The sequence below is a fragment of the Indicator indicator genome, chromosome 30 (genome assembly GCF_027791375.1).
Source record: "Indicator indicator isolate 239-I01 chromosome 30, UM_Iind_1.1, whole genome shotgun sequence".
Taxonomy (NCBI): domain Eukaryota; kingdom Metazoa; phylum Chordata; class Aves; order Piciformes; family Indicatoridae; genus Indicator; species Indicator indicator.
Window position 1 is genome coordinate 13,508,657 of NC_072039.1, and position 16,374 is coordinate 13,525,030.

At 49.5% G+C, this 16,374-nt stretch overlaps 2 protein-coding genes across 2 annotated transcripts in view; both read right to left on the reverse strand.

Annotated features, from left to right (window-relative positions):
* Window positions 1-7,493, reverse strand: part of ANKFY1 (ankyrin repeat and FYVE domain containing 1) — a 30,478-nt gene extending 22,985 nt beyond the window's left edge. Inside the window, exons 1-4 of the mRNA XM_054394246.1 lie at window positions 7,249-7,493; window positions 5,526-5,644; window positions 2,384-2,519; window positions 892-1,015 (exon numbers count right to left, since the gene is read on the reverse strand). Coding sequence (XP_054250221.1) covers window positions 892-1,015; window positions 2,384-2,519; window positions 5,526-5,644; window positions 7,249-7,493 — 624 coding nt within the window. The remainder of the gene's footprint in view (window positions 1-891; window positions 1,016-2,383; window positions 2,520-5,525; window positions 5,645-7,248) is intronic.
* Window positions 7,494-14,845: 7,352 nt separating this feature from the next.
* Window positions 14,846-16,374, reverse strand: part of UBE2G1 (ubiquitin conjugating enzyme E2 G1) — a 28,965-nt gene continuing 27,436 nt past the window's right edge. Inside the window, exon 6 of the mRNA XM_054394496.1 lies at window positions 14,846-15,346. The gene's annotated coding sequence lies outside the window, so the exon portion shown is untranslated. The remainder of the gene's footprint in view (window positions 15,347-16,374) is intronic.

Below are 16,374 nucleotides of genomic sequence, written 5' to 3' on the forward strand. Positions count from 1 at the left end.
GGTTGGACTCAATCTCTAGAGGTTCCTTCTAACCCCTAACATTCTCTGACTCTGTAGTTCAGTTTAGAATAATCTAAATCCTCACACCATCAGTCTTCTGTGGACAAGTCTTATTTTAAAGACTAATCCATTACTCAGTTAATCAAAACTTTCCTCAAGGTAACAGATCAGAGTGAAATGTCCAAGTTGGTTGCAGGATTCCTTGCCACTCTCTCCAGAGGATAAACTCTTCCCTGGCTTCCATAGATTTTCTTTTTTTTAGAGGTAAGAGCAGGCCTGGGATTTGTGACCTGTACAGACAGAGACCAACTACAGAGAACTTCAACAGTTCAGAGCTGATAAGCAGCCCTCTTGCTCATTAGATGCAGTCCCTTCGGCTCACATTCAGGAGCTTTTCACAGTATATTATTTCTACGGAACACAACTCCTCAGGCTATAGGCAAGACAGTCACACCAAGACAGACAGAACCTTCCAAGACAACAGAAAGGTCTTTGAGAAGGAGCCATTGAACAAGCTTTGTTTCCAACATATAATTACGAATTACTGTGGAGAAAACCAAATACCAGAGTGCCCAAAACTGAGACAGGTGGGAAGGGAAAAATCCCTCCTGCCTCAGAAGCAGCCCCTTGATTCACACCAGGGGACAGGGCAGGGAGATGACAGCTCTGAGCTGTGCTCCTTAAAAACACCCAGGGGTCAGCAAAACAGGTCACTTCAGTCCCAGGAAGTTAGGAATCCAGAGAATCCCATCCCAGCTGGAATGGTTCAATGCAAGCACATTGAGACACTTCTGAGGTTACACAGCACAGCAAGTTAAACAAAATCCTACTGAGTACAGTTCCTGCACTCCGCAAACATTTCTCTTCCTGCTGCCTTTTGGCAGTACTCACCCAGTGACTGGCAATGATCTCAGCACAGTAGTTGAGCAGGGTGCTGGCATTCAGCTCCTCAGCAGTCTGGTAGAAGCGAATGCAGTTCCTGACATTGACTAGGGACATGACTCCTTTCTCACACCTGTCAAAACAGGAAAGCCACTGCTCAGTTATCAGGGAATCACTGGGATCACTCCCCATGCTCTAAAAGGCACCTAGATACTACTCCTTCTAGATGGCAGCAGAAAACAGCTTGGCCTTCCTTGGATGTAAGGCCGAGCAGCACAAACTTCAATCAAAGCCCTGTAAGACAGCTTCCAGCAGAGCAGTCCATCTAAGCTAAGGTCCCATGACACCACCACACTGCAGTAGCCTGCAAGTGGAGACAGACATCCTGGTTCTCCCTAAGGAGCCAACTGCAGTTCACTCACTGTTAGGAAGTAGGGAAGCTGTCTTCACAAAGACTGCAGTGATCACAAGCAGCTTTTGTGGCAAAGCTAGAGAAAGGCAAACCAGAAGGCACAAGTGGCTCCATCTGATCTCTATATAGGTGTGGAGCTATCAGTTTATGGGAAGGAAATTCAAGTAGCTCAAGATGAAATTAAACACAGCAGTAATCTCCAAGGAGATATTCAGACCAAGAAAATGGAAGGTCTCATCTCCAGGTGCAGATATCCACCAAGACAGCTAATGATTACTAAGAACATACTGAACATGGACTTGGCACTGGACTGCCATGACCAGCCAACAGCTGAGAAACGTTCAGGAGGTCCAACAATGCTTTAGGCTGATACAAAGCTTGAGGGCAGTTTTAGCATTGACCTTACAGAGGTTACTGTCTTTGAACAGAAGAATTGACAACCATTTAGTGTGGCATGTGAAGCCACACTTCAGTCACAGGTTGTCATGTACTGCTACAGCCTCAGACACCCCTGGGGCAAAAGATTGCATCAAAGAGTATTCTGACTACATCCTAGGCTTTGAAGTTGTCCAAAACCTGAAGGTTTCAACATGTACATTCAGACTTCTCTCTAAATGGTCACTCAGCACTCTATATTCAAGATAAGAGCCCATTCTCTACTAGAATGGTGATCTCCCCAAAACAGCAAAGCACCTTTCTGAAGGGAAGTTGCCACCAAGATGCAAAGAACAGCTTTAAGTTAAAAATGTTCCACCTGCAAGCTCTTGCCATTGACTCTTCCCAGCACTGCTTTTAATTTCTTGCAGTTCTTCAGAGCTTGTTATTAACACACTGATCTCTACTTCCTCTTCGTGCCAAATCAGGGTTATTACTTTGGGAGAGGAACTGCAAAGCAAACAAGACTTAGCAGTTTTTCCTTATAGCTTTTAACTGCAGTTAACTGCAGTGCTTCATTTTCCTTTGAGAAACTGTACATTAGGAAAAACTTTGAAAAAGCAAAATTTTACCCTACGGGCAGCAGTTTCCATCTTATTTCTGGTCAAACAAGACTGAACAGTTCAGGAGAAAACGGTGATGCCCAAGACTCACCTTTCCCTAAGCAGCTGGAGCTGAAATTTATTAGCTAATCTCATAAGCTGTGTCAAGAAGATATCATCTTCCCTTAGCTCCAGGTCATCTGTATAGATCCACCGCAGCATTGCCATGGTTACCTCTGGCTCAGCATCTGCTGCAGGGAACAAGAGGCATTAATTAGACACCCAGAGAACAATCACCTGTTCAAGGAGTTTTAAGTCCTCTGACTGTTAAACTAACAGCTGCCCTGTTGGAACTCTGCTGCTTAGCGCAAACCAAATATCAAAACAGAGGCAAGACTGGTCAGAAGTTGAAGCTAACAATGCTGGCAGCAAGCAGGAAGCCTTTTGCCCACTGAACACTGCACAGAATGCAGGGAGCTCTGCCTTCTACCCACTACACAAATACTGCATGGTTAGGGGCCAACAATGACCCTTTAGAGTCTAGGGTCCCTCTCAAAGGGCTAAAAATCAAAACTACATTTGACACGCACAAATCCCCTTTCAGACTGCCAAATGCTCTCCCTTTTCAGAGAATCCCAGAATGGGTTTGGTTGGAAGGGTCTCCCCACCCTCACTCAAGAATTTCTTCCTCACCTCCAGTCTCAATCTCCCCTCTCCCAGCTCAAAGCCATTGTCCCTCATCCTGGCACTCCCAGCCCTTTTCGAAAGTCCTTCCCCAGCTCTCCTGGAGCCCCTTCAGGTACTGGAAGGCTGCTCTAAGGTCTCCCTGGAGCCTTCTCTTCTCCAGCCCCAATTCTCTCAGCATGTGCCCACAGGGAAGGTGCTCCATCTTCATGGTCTCCTCTGGACCTGCTCCAACAGCCACATGTTGCAAACAGCTGTGGTGCAGTAATGGTGCATACAACTTGGTCACCACTTCAGAGTGCTTAATTTCACCACACTGATCACAAGCCTGATGTTTTTAAACAACAAGAAAACTAGAAGCCTACCTCACAAGAGGATATAAACAAGCTCAAGGGCCAGAGACCTTTGTCACTTAGTCAGAAGTAAACAACCACCCTGCTTCCAAGGATGCAGATGAGAATTACTCCAGATGGTAAGATCAGAGCAATTACAAATACCATCATTTATGTAGGAAAACAACATTAGTCTCTTAAGCTTTATTTAGTTTTAAAATGAAAACATGTTTAAGACACTGAACCAGCAATCCCAAAAGGTCTTTTTTACTTGAAGAGCCACCCCAGACTATTTTCAGAGTGCTAGAGAGTTCCAGGCACAGCACAGACTAAGACACAGGAGGTTATAGCAAGGTAAATATCTTTAGGTATCAGCAATGGTGTGGCCAGCAGGACCAAGGAAGGGATGATCCCCTCGTACTCAGCACTGGTGAGGCCACACCTCAAATACTAGTTTCAGTTTTAGGGTCCTCACTCTATGGACATTGAGAGCCTGGAATGCATACAGAGGACAAAGCTGGTGAGGGGTTTGGAGAGCAGGGCTGGTGAGGAGCAGCTGAGGGGGGTTGTTTAGTATGGAGAAGAGAAGGTTGAGGGGAAAACTCATTGCTCTCCGCAACTCCCTGAAAGAAGGCTGGAGCCAGGTGGGGGTTGGTCTTTTTACCCTAGGATCAGGCAATAGAAGGAAAGGAAATGGCCAGAAATTGTGCCAGGGGAAGGTTAGGCTGGGGATGAGGAAAAATTTATTGCTGCAAGAGTGGTCAGAGGTTGGAACAGGCTGCCCAGGGAGGTGGAGTCCCCATGCTTGGAAGTGTTCAAGAAACCTGCAGCCATGGCACTTGGGGACATAGTTTAGTGGCCATGGTGGTGTTGGGTTGATGGCTGGACTCAATATTGGAAGGCTTTTCCAACCCAAATAAGCAATAGGACAAGAGGAAGCAGCCTCAAGTTGCACCAAGGGAGGTTTAGGTTGGACATCTGTGCTGGTTTGGGGCCAGACAGATCGTCTCTTGCCCCGAAAGGGACAAAAGAATGAGACTCACACAAACGGATTGGAGAGTGATGGAAAGTTTAAATGGAAAAGCAATTGGTGAAGCTACAGAGAACTACAAACTACAAAGCATAGTGGCAAAGAGTATCCCAAAGCGTACAGAACCCCTCACAGAATTCCCAAAGCTTCCCAATCCTTCCCTTCTTCCCACCTGAGGGTAAACCCAAAACCCCAGGGCTCTTTCTTCCCCCTCCCGCTGCTAGGCAAGTCTCAGGCTTGGGGGGGGGCCATGGGTCGGAGGTACTGCCCCCCGCTCCCACCGACTGGCCGATCGTCTTTCACTCTGGACTTGAACGACAAGGGGAATGGTGGGAAGTGTATGGAAGTTGTGGAAGGGTGGTGTAGAAAAAGGATGGTAAAGTGTTGTGTGGTATGAGAAAGGGGTGATGTGTGGGTTGTTTGTGGTTGTGTTGGTAGGGGATGTGGGAAGGTGTGGGGGATGTGGTGGTGGGGGTTTTGTTGGAGGGAAGGGGGAATAAAAGGGGGGGGGATAAAGGTATAATGTGGGGTAGCGCTTTGCAGGGCACAGTGGGGCTGGGGCGCAACCCTGCCCGTTTAGGAATGATTCCGATTTCTTCAGAGAGGCTTAGACTTCTGCGTCCCTCTCAAGGGCTTACTCGAGAACAATCTGCTGCGACGGGCTGCCAACTGAGCACGTGGTGGGGGGGATGCCCCCATACGCCTGGGGGGGGGGGTGGGTTTGCGGGGGTGCAAACTGAAGGGGGGGTGGGGTTTGGTTGGGAAGGGTGGGGAACAAATGGGTTCTTGCAACCTGCCTTGGTGGGAGTTTAAGGTATGATTGGTGGACTGGCCATTTATTAAGAAGAGGAGGTTGTGCCTTTGTTCAGGCGCGAGGGGGACCAATGGGTTAGGGGGAACCTCCACGTCCTGAATTGAGTATTGGTATAGGGATAGGGGGCTTGTGAGATTGTGCAGAAGCTCTAAGGAAACCAAAAGCTCATAAACAAGTTATACCCAACACTGGGTCCACGGTTAATTGATACGGGAAGGGCTCCTGTAGCGAGTGTGTAAGGTTTAAGGCGCGCGTCCTGTTGGTACAGGACATTTTAGCCTGAAATGGTGTCCAGATTTGGAACTTTTTCCCATGCAGGCACATTGTCGGGCGGAAGGGTGCTGTCCTACATGAACAATAGTGCACAGCATTATGTTGCTCTGCAGTGACTGACCTGACAGATCCAGCTCCTCCGTTGAAGCCAGGTTGGCCAGACTCCAAGTGTCACTGCGTGCCGCCAGAACGAACTTGTGAGCGCTGATGCAGCTGTCCCCAACCTTTATCTTCAGATCACTGGCAAGAGAGGGAAAAGAGGAAACATGCACCTGTGTGCCAGGGACTTCCCTATCCTCACAGACATAAGGATTCAGCATCTCCATAGTGCCTGTGTCCTGGGAGCCACGGTTAAGTTAAGTTGTTCAGACAGCTAAACACATCGAACTGGTTAACTCTGTTGCCAAGAGGCACAGTTCTCATTTGCTAGGGAGAAATGCAGGAAGTCACTAATGAGGAAGTTGTTGGGGGGGTATTTAACTATTTTTTGAAAAAACTGCAAGGGAAATATTGCAGAAGGGAGAATCCAACAATCTTGAGGTTAAATATTTATATTGCAGTGTCTGCACCCATTATGTCAGCTAAGCACCACTGGTTCCAGGCAAGCCCAGCAAGAGCACAAAGGATGCTTGACCAGCAGTCTGAGCACAAGGCAGACCCCAAGAGCCCCCAGTTCCCAGAAGACCGGCTCTTAGGAACAGATTTCAACCCAAGCCCTTTCACACCAGGTTATCCTTTCTAATTAGAAAGGACCTGCCCTGTTTATCTCAAAGCCTCACAGTTCACCAGTGCTCTGACTCTGGAAGTGCACTTTCCAGACTATTTTCTGCATCACTAAGCTACAGTACAACCTCCAGATCACACTGAAAACTTACTCTGAGATTTGCTGCCTTGGTCATTCTATGGCTTGCAGATCCTTTTAGACTACTTTTCTATGTCTTTGAAACTCAAAAGCTAAAATGCAGCGATTCAACTTTTCTGGCTTGTGCCACCTAACAAATCTTTTACACATCATACTACAAGTTCTTTCCAGGCACAGAGCCTTTTCTCAGGGAGGCTCAGGAAGAGATGTTAGGGGAAGGAAATTTTCATCAAAACTATGCATTTTCCCCTGACCTGACTAAATTCCTTTAGTATCCTGGCATTGCTTTCAAGAATAACAAAGAAATGAGTGCCACTGTAGCCTCAGAACCAAACCAGTTAAAGGATCTGGAGCATTGAGGGTGATCCTTAACTTGCCTATGGAAAAGCAACAATTAAACCTCATTTTGTGTTGAGGTTCAAAGACATCATTTATAGAATCACAGAATGGTTTGGAAGGGACCTCCAAAGGACATCTAGCCCAAGCCCCCTGCGGTGAGCAGGGACAACCTCCACTAGATTCATACTACTAAGTGCCATGTGTCACCAACACCTGTCACATCAAACAACTCTGGGCAATTTCATCCAGCTGCTTCACAGCCAGCAGGAGAATAGAACTGGTTTCTAGGCCACGTCCTTCCAGGAGCAGAGTTGGTAGAAGATGCATTGTGTAATTAACCCATCAGGTAAGCACTGAGCAGTTAAAATGCCCTCTTTTGAAAGGGAGTTTTGCTGCTGGCAGTGAAAATGGTCAGCTTTCATTACGCCTCTCAGATGTCAGTCTCACAGCTGAACTTCTCAGAGCTCTTGATCCAAAGATTGCATTCACCTTGCCAGCTGACCTTAACATGGTCTTCCAACTGCAGCCAAGGATCCCAAGCACGCCAGAAAAAGGATTTTCCTTTGTCTAAGACCAGCACCCACTGCAGTCAGTGAAGTCAAAGGCTCCTGCATGCCCCTGTCTGCAGAGGGGCATTCCTTACCTGTACTGCTCCTGCTGATAGAGCTCAGCTACAATGGCCAGAAGCCGACTGATGAAGGTGTCACTGGCATTGTCCTGGTTGGCCTCAGCAGCCAGAAGATTGCATCTCCTCTCAGTATCAACCAGTTTCTTCTGCAGCTTCACATACTCCTGGCGGAGAAGCATCAGGTGCTTTTCCAGCTTGGCCACCTCCTCTGCAGAGGCACAGAAGGTGAAGGTTGAAACATGCACATAGTGGTTTTGCATCTGAGGATAACCCTAACCCTACCAGCACACCGCACACCAAATATTTACTACCTGGAAGTCCCTACTACAAGCACAGACTGAGCTCTACACCCAGTGTCCTCTCCCTGTTTCTGTAGGAATGTTCTGCAGCATAGCTCATCTTGGCCTTGCTGCAGCACAGGCCCCCAGGGCACCCTTCCCTAGAGCCAGACAGACAATGCCTCACGTTTTACTATTGTAATGGATCAAGAGCAGGGAACTTCCCCAATGCCACACTTCAGCTAACCCTACTCTAGCAGGCTTGGCAGTGAACTTCAACAGCCTTTTACTTTGCTTCATCCTGTAAAAGTAAACAGACACCATCTCCTCTGGGAAAGCCTTCCTGATCCTACTGAAACAGAATCACAGAATGCAGGAGTTGGAATATCAAGTCCAACTCCCCCTGCCAGAGCAGGATCATCCAGGGCAGGTCACATAGGAGTACACCTAGGTGGGTTTTGAAAGTCTCTAAAGAGCCTCCACAGCCTCTGGGCAGCCTCCTCCAGGACTCCAGCACCCTCACACCAAAGAGGTTTCTCCTTGCTGAGTTGGAACCTCATAGATTCCAGTTTGTCTGCACTGCCCCTTGTCCTGTAACAGGACACCATTGAAAAAGAAACTGGTCACTTCTTGACACCCACCCATCAATAAGATCTCCTCTCATTCTTCTCTTCTGCAGGTCTTGCAGCCTTTCCTCATCAGACAGATTGTGATGGTTTTAAGACTGTCACAAAGTTCAAGCAGAGAAGGTGAAGAAATGTAAATAAGTCACTATTGGGTGTAAGAAAGCAAAATAATGATTATTCTAAACACTTCCATTGGAGAGGCAGAAATGTTTAAGAATCTCTACTCAAAGTTGGGGCAGTCTGAGTCAAGGACTCAGCTTGCTCACTCAGTTTTTCTGTCTGGCTGCTGCTTCTTTTCTGGCTGAAGCTAACTCACTGACCTTGACAAGTTAAGTCTAACAGCCTCTTTGCTTCTTGATTCTCTGCTTTCTGCCAGGGGGGCCCTGGGGGCATTCCTTCTGGCTGGGGGGGAAGCCCCTGGGGAAAGGCCCCTTGGGAGAAGCAAAGGGAGCTTGGTTGTGCTTTTCTGTTGATTGTACATATTTGTAAATGTTGTGACTAGTGTCTATTTGTACATATTCATTGTATTTCATCATAGATGGTAGATTTGCTTGTAAATACAGCTTTCATTTGCTTCCAGATTGAGCTAGCCTGGTTATTGTCAGTGTGGAATGGGGATTTCAGCTCTCACACTGTTACACAGATGTTCCAGTCCCTTCATCATCCTCACAGCCTCTGCTGAACACTCTCCAGTATATCCCTGTCCCTCTTGAACTGGGGAGCCCACAACTGGACCAGGACTCCAGACATGGTCTTACCAAGGTAGCATAGAGGGGAGGAGAACTTTCCTTGACCTGCTGGCCACACTCTTTTTAATGCACTCCAGGATAACATTGGCCTTCTTGGCCAAAAGGGCACACTGACCACCAGCTTACTGACCATCAGGCCTCTAAGTATCTTCTCCCTGGAGCTGCTTCCCAGCAGGTCCCCTCATATGTCCTGGTGCAGGGGATTGTCCCTCCCCAGGGGCAGGACCCTACACTTAATCTTGTTGAACCATGTGAGGTCCCCCTTTGCCCAGCTCTCCAGCCTGCCCAAACCTTGCTGAGTGGCAGCACTATGTGGACATCATTTCAAAAGCGTGATACCAACATCACAGCAACCTTCAACCAAAGGTGAAATCCTACACTGGTCTTTCTTCCCATTTAAAGATAAACACAGTTTTGTTGTTCCCAGTCTTGTGACCAACAGCTCCTTCCCAACTGACTCCTATGGAGGGTATCAACAGAGAGCACAAGTGAGAGACAGCAAAAGTCTGATAGAAGCAAAGAGCAAGCACTGGAAGATACTTTGAGAAGCATGAACACCAGTCTGTGAATACCACCATTGTCCATACAGAGATTTTCAGCAGCCATGCAAATCCAACTGCAAGGAAACAGAACTTGCTGACTGAACCTCACAGTATACAATGACTGAGTAAGCAGGAGTGGAAAAGACCTGCAAAACCCAGTCCAGCACTGCCAGGGCATCACTGACCCCCCCCTTATGCCCTACCCCCCTGCCCAGCACCACAGATACATGTTCCGAACACTTCAAGGGATGGGGACCCCACCATTGCCCTGCACAGCCTGGTCCAGAGCTTAACCATTACTTCCATGAAGAAATTGTTCCTCACATCCAGCCTAAACCTCCCCCTGGCACAACTTGAGGCCATTTCTTCTCCTCCTGTCACTTGTTCCTTTGGAGGAGAGACCAACCCCCTCCTGGTTCCAGCCAGACAGGTGTGGTCCCTCAGATGTGGTCCCCAACCCTGTTCTCCAGACCCTTCACCAGTCTCATTGCCCTTCTCTGGACACACTTCAGCACCTCCATGTCCTTGTAGTGAGGGCCCCAAAACTGATCACAGTGCTCTAGGTGTGGCCTCACCAGTGCCGAGTACAGGGGGACAATCCCTGCCCTGGTCCTGCTGATCACATTACTCTTGATATAGGCCATGCATCACCCTAAGAAAAGGCTGCATCTTCCAATAAAACAATGAGAATGTGAAGGTGGGAAAGACCTTTCAGGGAGGTGCTCCTCAGTTACACTCAGCAGATCTGTTAGGCTAGCACAATTATTAGGCAAACAGAAGTTAGACTCCCAGTACTAGGAGGAGGGAAAATGGCCTCAAGTTGTACCAGGGGAGGTTTAGGTTGGACATTAGAAGAAGCTTCTTCACTGAAAGGGTTCTCAAAGCCTGGCACAGCCTGCCTAGGGAGGTGGTTGAATCCCCATCCCTGAAGGGATTTCAAAGAGGCAGAGATGTAGTGCTGAGGGACATGGTTAGGAGAGACAGAACAGTTGGACAATGATCTGAAAGGGCTTTTCCAACCCAAATGGTTCTGTGATTCTAAGACACTGAAAAGGCAGCCTCACTGGATGGTACCCTAAGGCCCTAGCTAAAAATCAGTCGAAGGAGAAGGACACCTGGGTTCAGCAGAAGCATGCACAACAGGACTCCTTTCTGAGCTCATGCTCCAGGTATAGAGTTAACAGATGAAGAAAATAAAAGCAGTGTCCGTTAACAGCTTTGCAGCAGACTGTTACGAGCTGGCAGAAGTTCACTCTCCATAGCAAAGACTTTAGAGATGCCTTCACAAAAGACTACTGACATTTCTCTTACAGAAGGCACAGCAGTACTCAAGAGCAGCCAGATGGTTAAAACAAAAGAGATAGGCAAGTAGGGAGGCAACAGGCAACAAGGTGACAGCACAGACCAAAAACTAGAGGCAGGGCCAGTGGAATCCATGGCACTGCCCATCCCACCCATCAGATCCAGCCTCAGAAGCAAGATAGCTCAGTTTCTGTTTATTGTGAACCGGACCTGGACAAAATATTTCAGGCAAATGCATCGTTTCCTTACCCCCCTCAGCTTAGGTCCTTCTTACAAGGCTTCACACTGACTCTTTCTCCCCAAAGCTTTGGTGTTCCTCTTCATTTTTGCAGGCTTGTTGATGTTTACCCTGACAACCACCCTGAAGTGCCACACCTGTTGCTTTAGACTCAACCATTAATCCAACACTTTGCACCCATGCCTGCATTGTAGCCCAGCACCCTCTAGTACAGAACTCCTGCAGAAATTAAAGATAAGCTCAGCTCTTGTCTTTATAAACTGTTAACCAGCTTTTAGCTGGCAAGTGCAACAAATCTGGTTCAGGACTTCTGTACACAGGCAACACTTCCATAAGAAAAGGCACCCAGCTCCTGAGCAGGCAACCAGAGCTTGCCAATCTCCCTTTCTTAAGCCTCCACTTTTCAACTGACTCTCCAATACCATCAGCTCTCAACTAAAACAACCCTGCTGCAGATGAGTGCTTTAAGGGACAAAGAGAGCCCCTAAGCCCAGACATCACAATGGACTGAGTAGGGAGAGCTAACTCCAGCTTGTTGCTCCTGGGCACACAGGATCACTCCCTGCTCATCTGCTTCCTTTAGCCAAAAGATAAGAGAATTACTTGAAGTATGGAGGAATCTTTGAAAGCACAGAAACAGGACTTGCATTAGCTGCAGGTTCATTCTACAGAGCAGGACCCTGAACCACAGCCTTAAGGGTCTCAATGGGGAAGCGACCACCTGATGACATCTTTAACATCTAATGCCCACCAGAACTGGGTCAACAATATTTAAAAGCAAGCCTAAGAGGCTGTTCAGCTAAACACCAAACAGTGGCACTTCAGCAAGCCAAAACTTAAGAGCAGCTCAAAGAATTTACTTAACCAGCTTGATCGCAGCATGCCAGAAGATCAGCATCTGCTACATTCTAGTTAAATCTTCCACAAGTGGTTTGAAAATTCCACTTCAGGAGTTGAAGTTGTGCTTGCAATGCTTTATGTTAGAGCTTGCACTTCACTTGTAACTTGGGGCATTTTAAAAATCTGTTTGCCAAATCAGTTTCTTCCAGAAATAAAAAGAGGAAGCTTCTGCCTTGCAGAAAGGAGGACGACTGTGAAACTCCAAATGCTTTGCCAAAATTCATTATCTCAATTAAATGACTTTTGAAACGATGCATCTGATAGCCTGCGAGCAAAACCAGAGCAGCCTCTGCAGACCCCTTCAGGGCTGGCACCTGACTAAAGGACTCCCAGCTGCGAGCGACCAGGAGGCTGTAGCGCTGCCTCCCCGCCGCACTCCCAACACAAGTCGCCGCCTGCAGCCGCTCGGACAAACCCGGCCAAGCTCATCACACCCCGGCAGCCCCGGGGCACACGGCACCAGACACCGCCGCTCCCGGCCGAGCCCAAAGCGCCGAGAGGGAGACGGCGGAATGTCCCAGCGGGCTCCTCACCAGGCACAGCAGCCACAGCTACTCCAACCCGCACCTCCTGAGGGGCAAAGCCGCCGATGCCAGGCCAGGCCCGCCCCGCGGCGATCGCCAGCGGTCCCGAGCAGGGAAGAGCCCCGCTCCCGCCATTTCGGATCCAACTCGGGGGCGGCCTGCTCCACCCACCGCAGGCAGAACCAGGCCCGTGCCACGCTAAGAAGCGGCAAGAGCCCCCCGCTAGAGCTGCCCCCGCTCCCCTTTAAGCGGGGAAGCCACTCCGGGCAGCTGCACTCCCAGCGGCCGCGGCCCCGCCCGGCCCGTCGCCCGGGCTCCCCCCCTCACCTTCCGCCATGTTGGGTTCGGGGCCGAGCTCTCGCGAGAGCCGCCGCCCTCCTGCGCCCGGGGCTCTCGCGAGAACTATGCCGTGTCCCGGCCGCCGCCTGTGGCCCGTGAGAGCTACGCGCACGCCGGCACGAGGCCGCCGCGCCCCGCCCCGCTTTATGCCGCCGGCCCCGCCCTGCTGTCCGGCTGCCCCCGCTGCCTACCGCTGACGCGCGCCCCCTCGGGCGGCGGTGGAAGGCCGGTCGCCTGGGTCTTGCGCCTGACGCGATTGGCGCAGTCGCGGCAGGGTACAGCCAGCGGCTGGTGTGAGCGCCTCTGGGGTTTTTTCTCTCCCGTCCCTTAGACATGACCCCCGGCGCGGGACATCCCGGCTGGGATCGCCTTTGAACAGCCCGGCCTGGGAAAGGCTGGAGAAACCCGCCCACACGCCGGCAGGTGGCACCCGGGGCCAGGGGGTATGGGCGGCCTTCAGTGGCCTGGACGCGCACGGAAAACCACCTCCAAAGCAATCTGAGCCTTCTACTGCTCAGCCGATTCCAGCGCAGCTGCGGAAGGGCCAGCATTGATGGGGTCTCCAGCACAGCCATCACTCCTGCCATGGCTACTGCAGCTCCTGCTCCTATTGCTTTGGTTCAGAGTCAGCCCGGATCTGTGCCTGCTAGGTTCAAAGTGTAGCCGGGAGTGGAGACAGGCAATGACCAAGAGACAGTGACGAGATCCTTTCCTCAAGCCACATGTCCAGCATATCTGCCCCTCAGTTGTTCCTGATCTTGACCTTTCCTGCCTAGATGCCGCAGAAATGCCAAAATACTCTCCACAGACGCATCAACTATTTGGTTGTTTGAAGAACAAATTTCAAATTAATGTTGGCATACATCATGCACGGGATTGTTTTAAAGACATCATTTTGGCCTGACCATTAAGTGATCTTTGAAGAATAGTCCTGCCTCAAGTAACAGTTAAATCTGAGAATTAGAGAACTATTTTGTTTGGAAAAACCCTCTAAGATCATTGAGTCCAACCCTCAACCCAACACCACCATGGCCACCAAACCATGTCCCCAAGTGCCAAGGCCACATCTTTCTTGAACACCTCCAGGGATGGGGACTCCACCACCTTCCTGGGCAGCCTGTGCCAATCCCTATCCACTCTTGCAGCAAAGAAATCTTTCCTAATCTCTAACCCTCCCCTGGCACAATTTCAGGCCATCTCCTCTCCTTCCATCACCTGATCCTAGTGAGAAGAGCCCAACCCCCCACTTGGCTCTAGCCTCCTCTCATGGAACTGTCGAGAGCAATGAGGTCTCCCTTCAGCCTCCTCTTCTCTGTACTTAACACCCCCAGGTCCATCAGCTGCTCAACCCCAGCCCTGTTCTCCAGACCCTTCCCCAGCTTTGTTGCCCTTCTCCGGACCTGCTCCAGCCCCTCAATGTCCTTCTTAGAGTGGGGGGCCCAAAACCGACCACAGGATTCAAGGTGCAGCCTCACCAGGGCCCAGCAGTTTTTCTGTGCCTGGGGCCTGGTTTCTAGTAACCATGGCCCAGGTTTTTCACAGCTCAATGACAAATGTGCAGGACTTTGCTATGTAGCTAAATAACTGCTGCTTTATGGGTGCTATTGATCAGCTGCTATTGTAGATGTAGTGTTGAGAGACACAGTTTGGCAGTGGCATGGCAGTGCTGGGTTAATGCTTGGACTCAGTGACCTTAAAGGTTTCTTCCAACCAAAACAATTCTGTGGTTCTGCCTGAGGAACTGTGAGGAAAGAGTCATCACTGCCTGATGGGGCTTGGTCTGAGTAACGACAGAGACCAGATTCCATTCTGCTGCTATTTTGCATCTAGGAAAGCAGTAATCTCACCTTCTGCTGAGGATCTGCCTGGGCAGGAAACTGTCTTATTACAGCCTCTTCACAACCCAAGCACCTCCTGGTTTGGTCTGGAGTCCCTCATGCTTCTGAAGATAGGTAGGAATTTTTAAGACTTGTGCTCCTCTGCAGTGTGATGGCACCATACCAAGAGCAGTGCACCAGGTGATACAGCTGCAATAAAATGTCCAGCCCCCATCAGCCTACCAATAAAAAAACCCAGAGTACATTTCTGATCACTTCAGAATTAATGTTCTCCATTTATTGACCTTCTTTCAAGAAGCACTTTCTAGGCATCAGAGCAGGAGAGGATTTTATCATGGTGGCTCAACAGCCCTTCTGATTTTTGTAGGCATCTTCTCTGATGCATGAGGAGAAATACAAAATTAATTAGGGTGGCCACATTAGTTTGATCATTAATAAAATTCCATCCTTTGTTCTTCCTTTTTTCCTGGTTGATGTGGTTATCTGGCAAGTAGGCCAGCAGGCGTTGGGGGAAAGAACAGCACAAAGCCCTCAGGACAAGCCTGCAGGGAACTAGACAAGGTGTGACTGATCACCCAGCATGCTGGCAGCCTACACAAACCAAACCAGACACAAGAGCTTGGAACAAGTGGAACTGTGGCAGATGCTGTTTGCTTGAGGGCTCAACAGGTGTTCCAGTACTACTTGTAGGCGCTGCATCTCTTCAGTGGTGTTCCTGGCTTGAGGCCAAGCAGAAATCTCTGGTCACAGCAGTAACCATCACAGGCAGGTCTGTCACTTGTGGGGTAGGAACAAAAAGCCAGCTGTGATCAGAGAGAAGTGAAACATGCCATGGCCATGCCTGTCAGAGGCTTTCTACAACCTGGACATTTGGCACAAGACTCATAGCTGCTTCTTTCATTAAGTCCCTGCGATTAGCCAGACCTGCTGCTTGGACATCTGAACAGCACCCACAGCAACGCTCCTTCTTTGGAACAGCTGGGCCAAGGGATTAAGGGACCGGAACATCTCTCCTATGAGGAAAGACTGACAGACCTGGGGCTGTTATTCTGGGCAAGGCTGAGAGGAGACTTTATGAATGTCTATAAATACCTGAGGGGTGGGTGTCAAGATGAAGGGGCTAGGCTCTGCTTGGTGGTGCCCAGTGATAGGACAAGGAACAACAGGGATAAGCTGGAACACAGGAATAAACTTGTTTGGTATGAGGGTGCTGCAGCCCTCGAGCAGGCTGCCCAGAGAGGTTGTGGAATCTCCTTCCCTGGAGACTTTCAAAACCCACCTGGGTGTGTTCCTGAGTGACCTGCCCTGCGTGATTCTGCTCTCACAGGAGAGGTTAGACTCAATCTCTGGAGTTCCCTTTTCAACCCCTAATATCCTAACATTCTGTGACTCTGATCAGGTAGGATCACAAACCTCTGTGTAAGTCCAGCAGTGGTGGGTTTGTATTTCAGTAATTCAGAGAGGCAAAGCTGCTCCCTGCTGTGGAGTTAAGAGCTCTTCCACCCCCCCACCCCACCCCCCCCCGATGCAAACTGGCATTTCCAGGCCGCTCAATAAGCAGCTCTCTTGACAATAAATAAGGGAAAAATAAAGCTTTAACCCACTCTGTGAAGTTCACAGACGAGGCAGTGGTGATCTGCTCATCTTACTGAGGAAGACAAACAGGGACCATGGTTGAACTGGCTGGAAGCAGCAAGTACAAACTACCTTAAACTGCTGCCAGCTCTTTAGATAGGTGCTGGAAAGGAACAAGGGCAGCTCGTGGGAGAAGGAGTCACTGCTGGGTTTAGGAAGGGTAGCTTCTT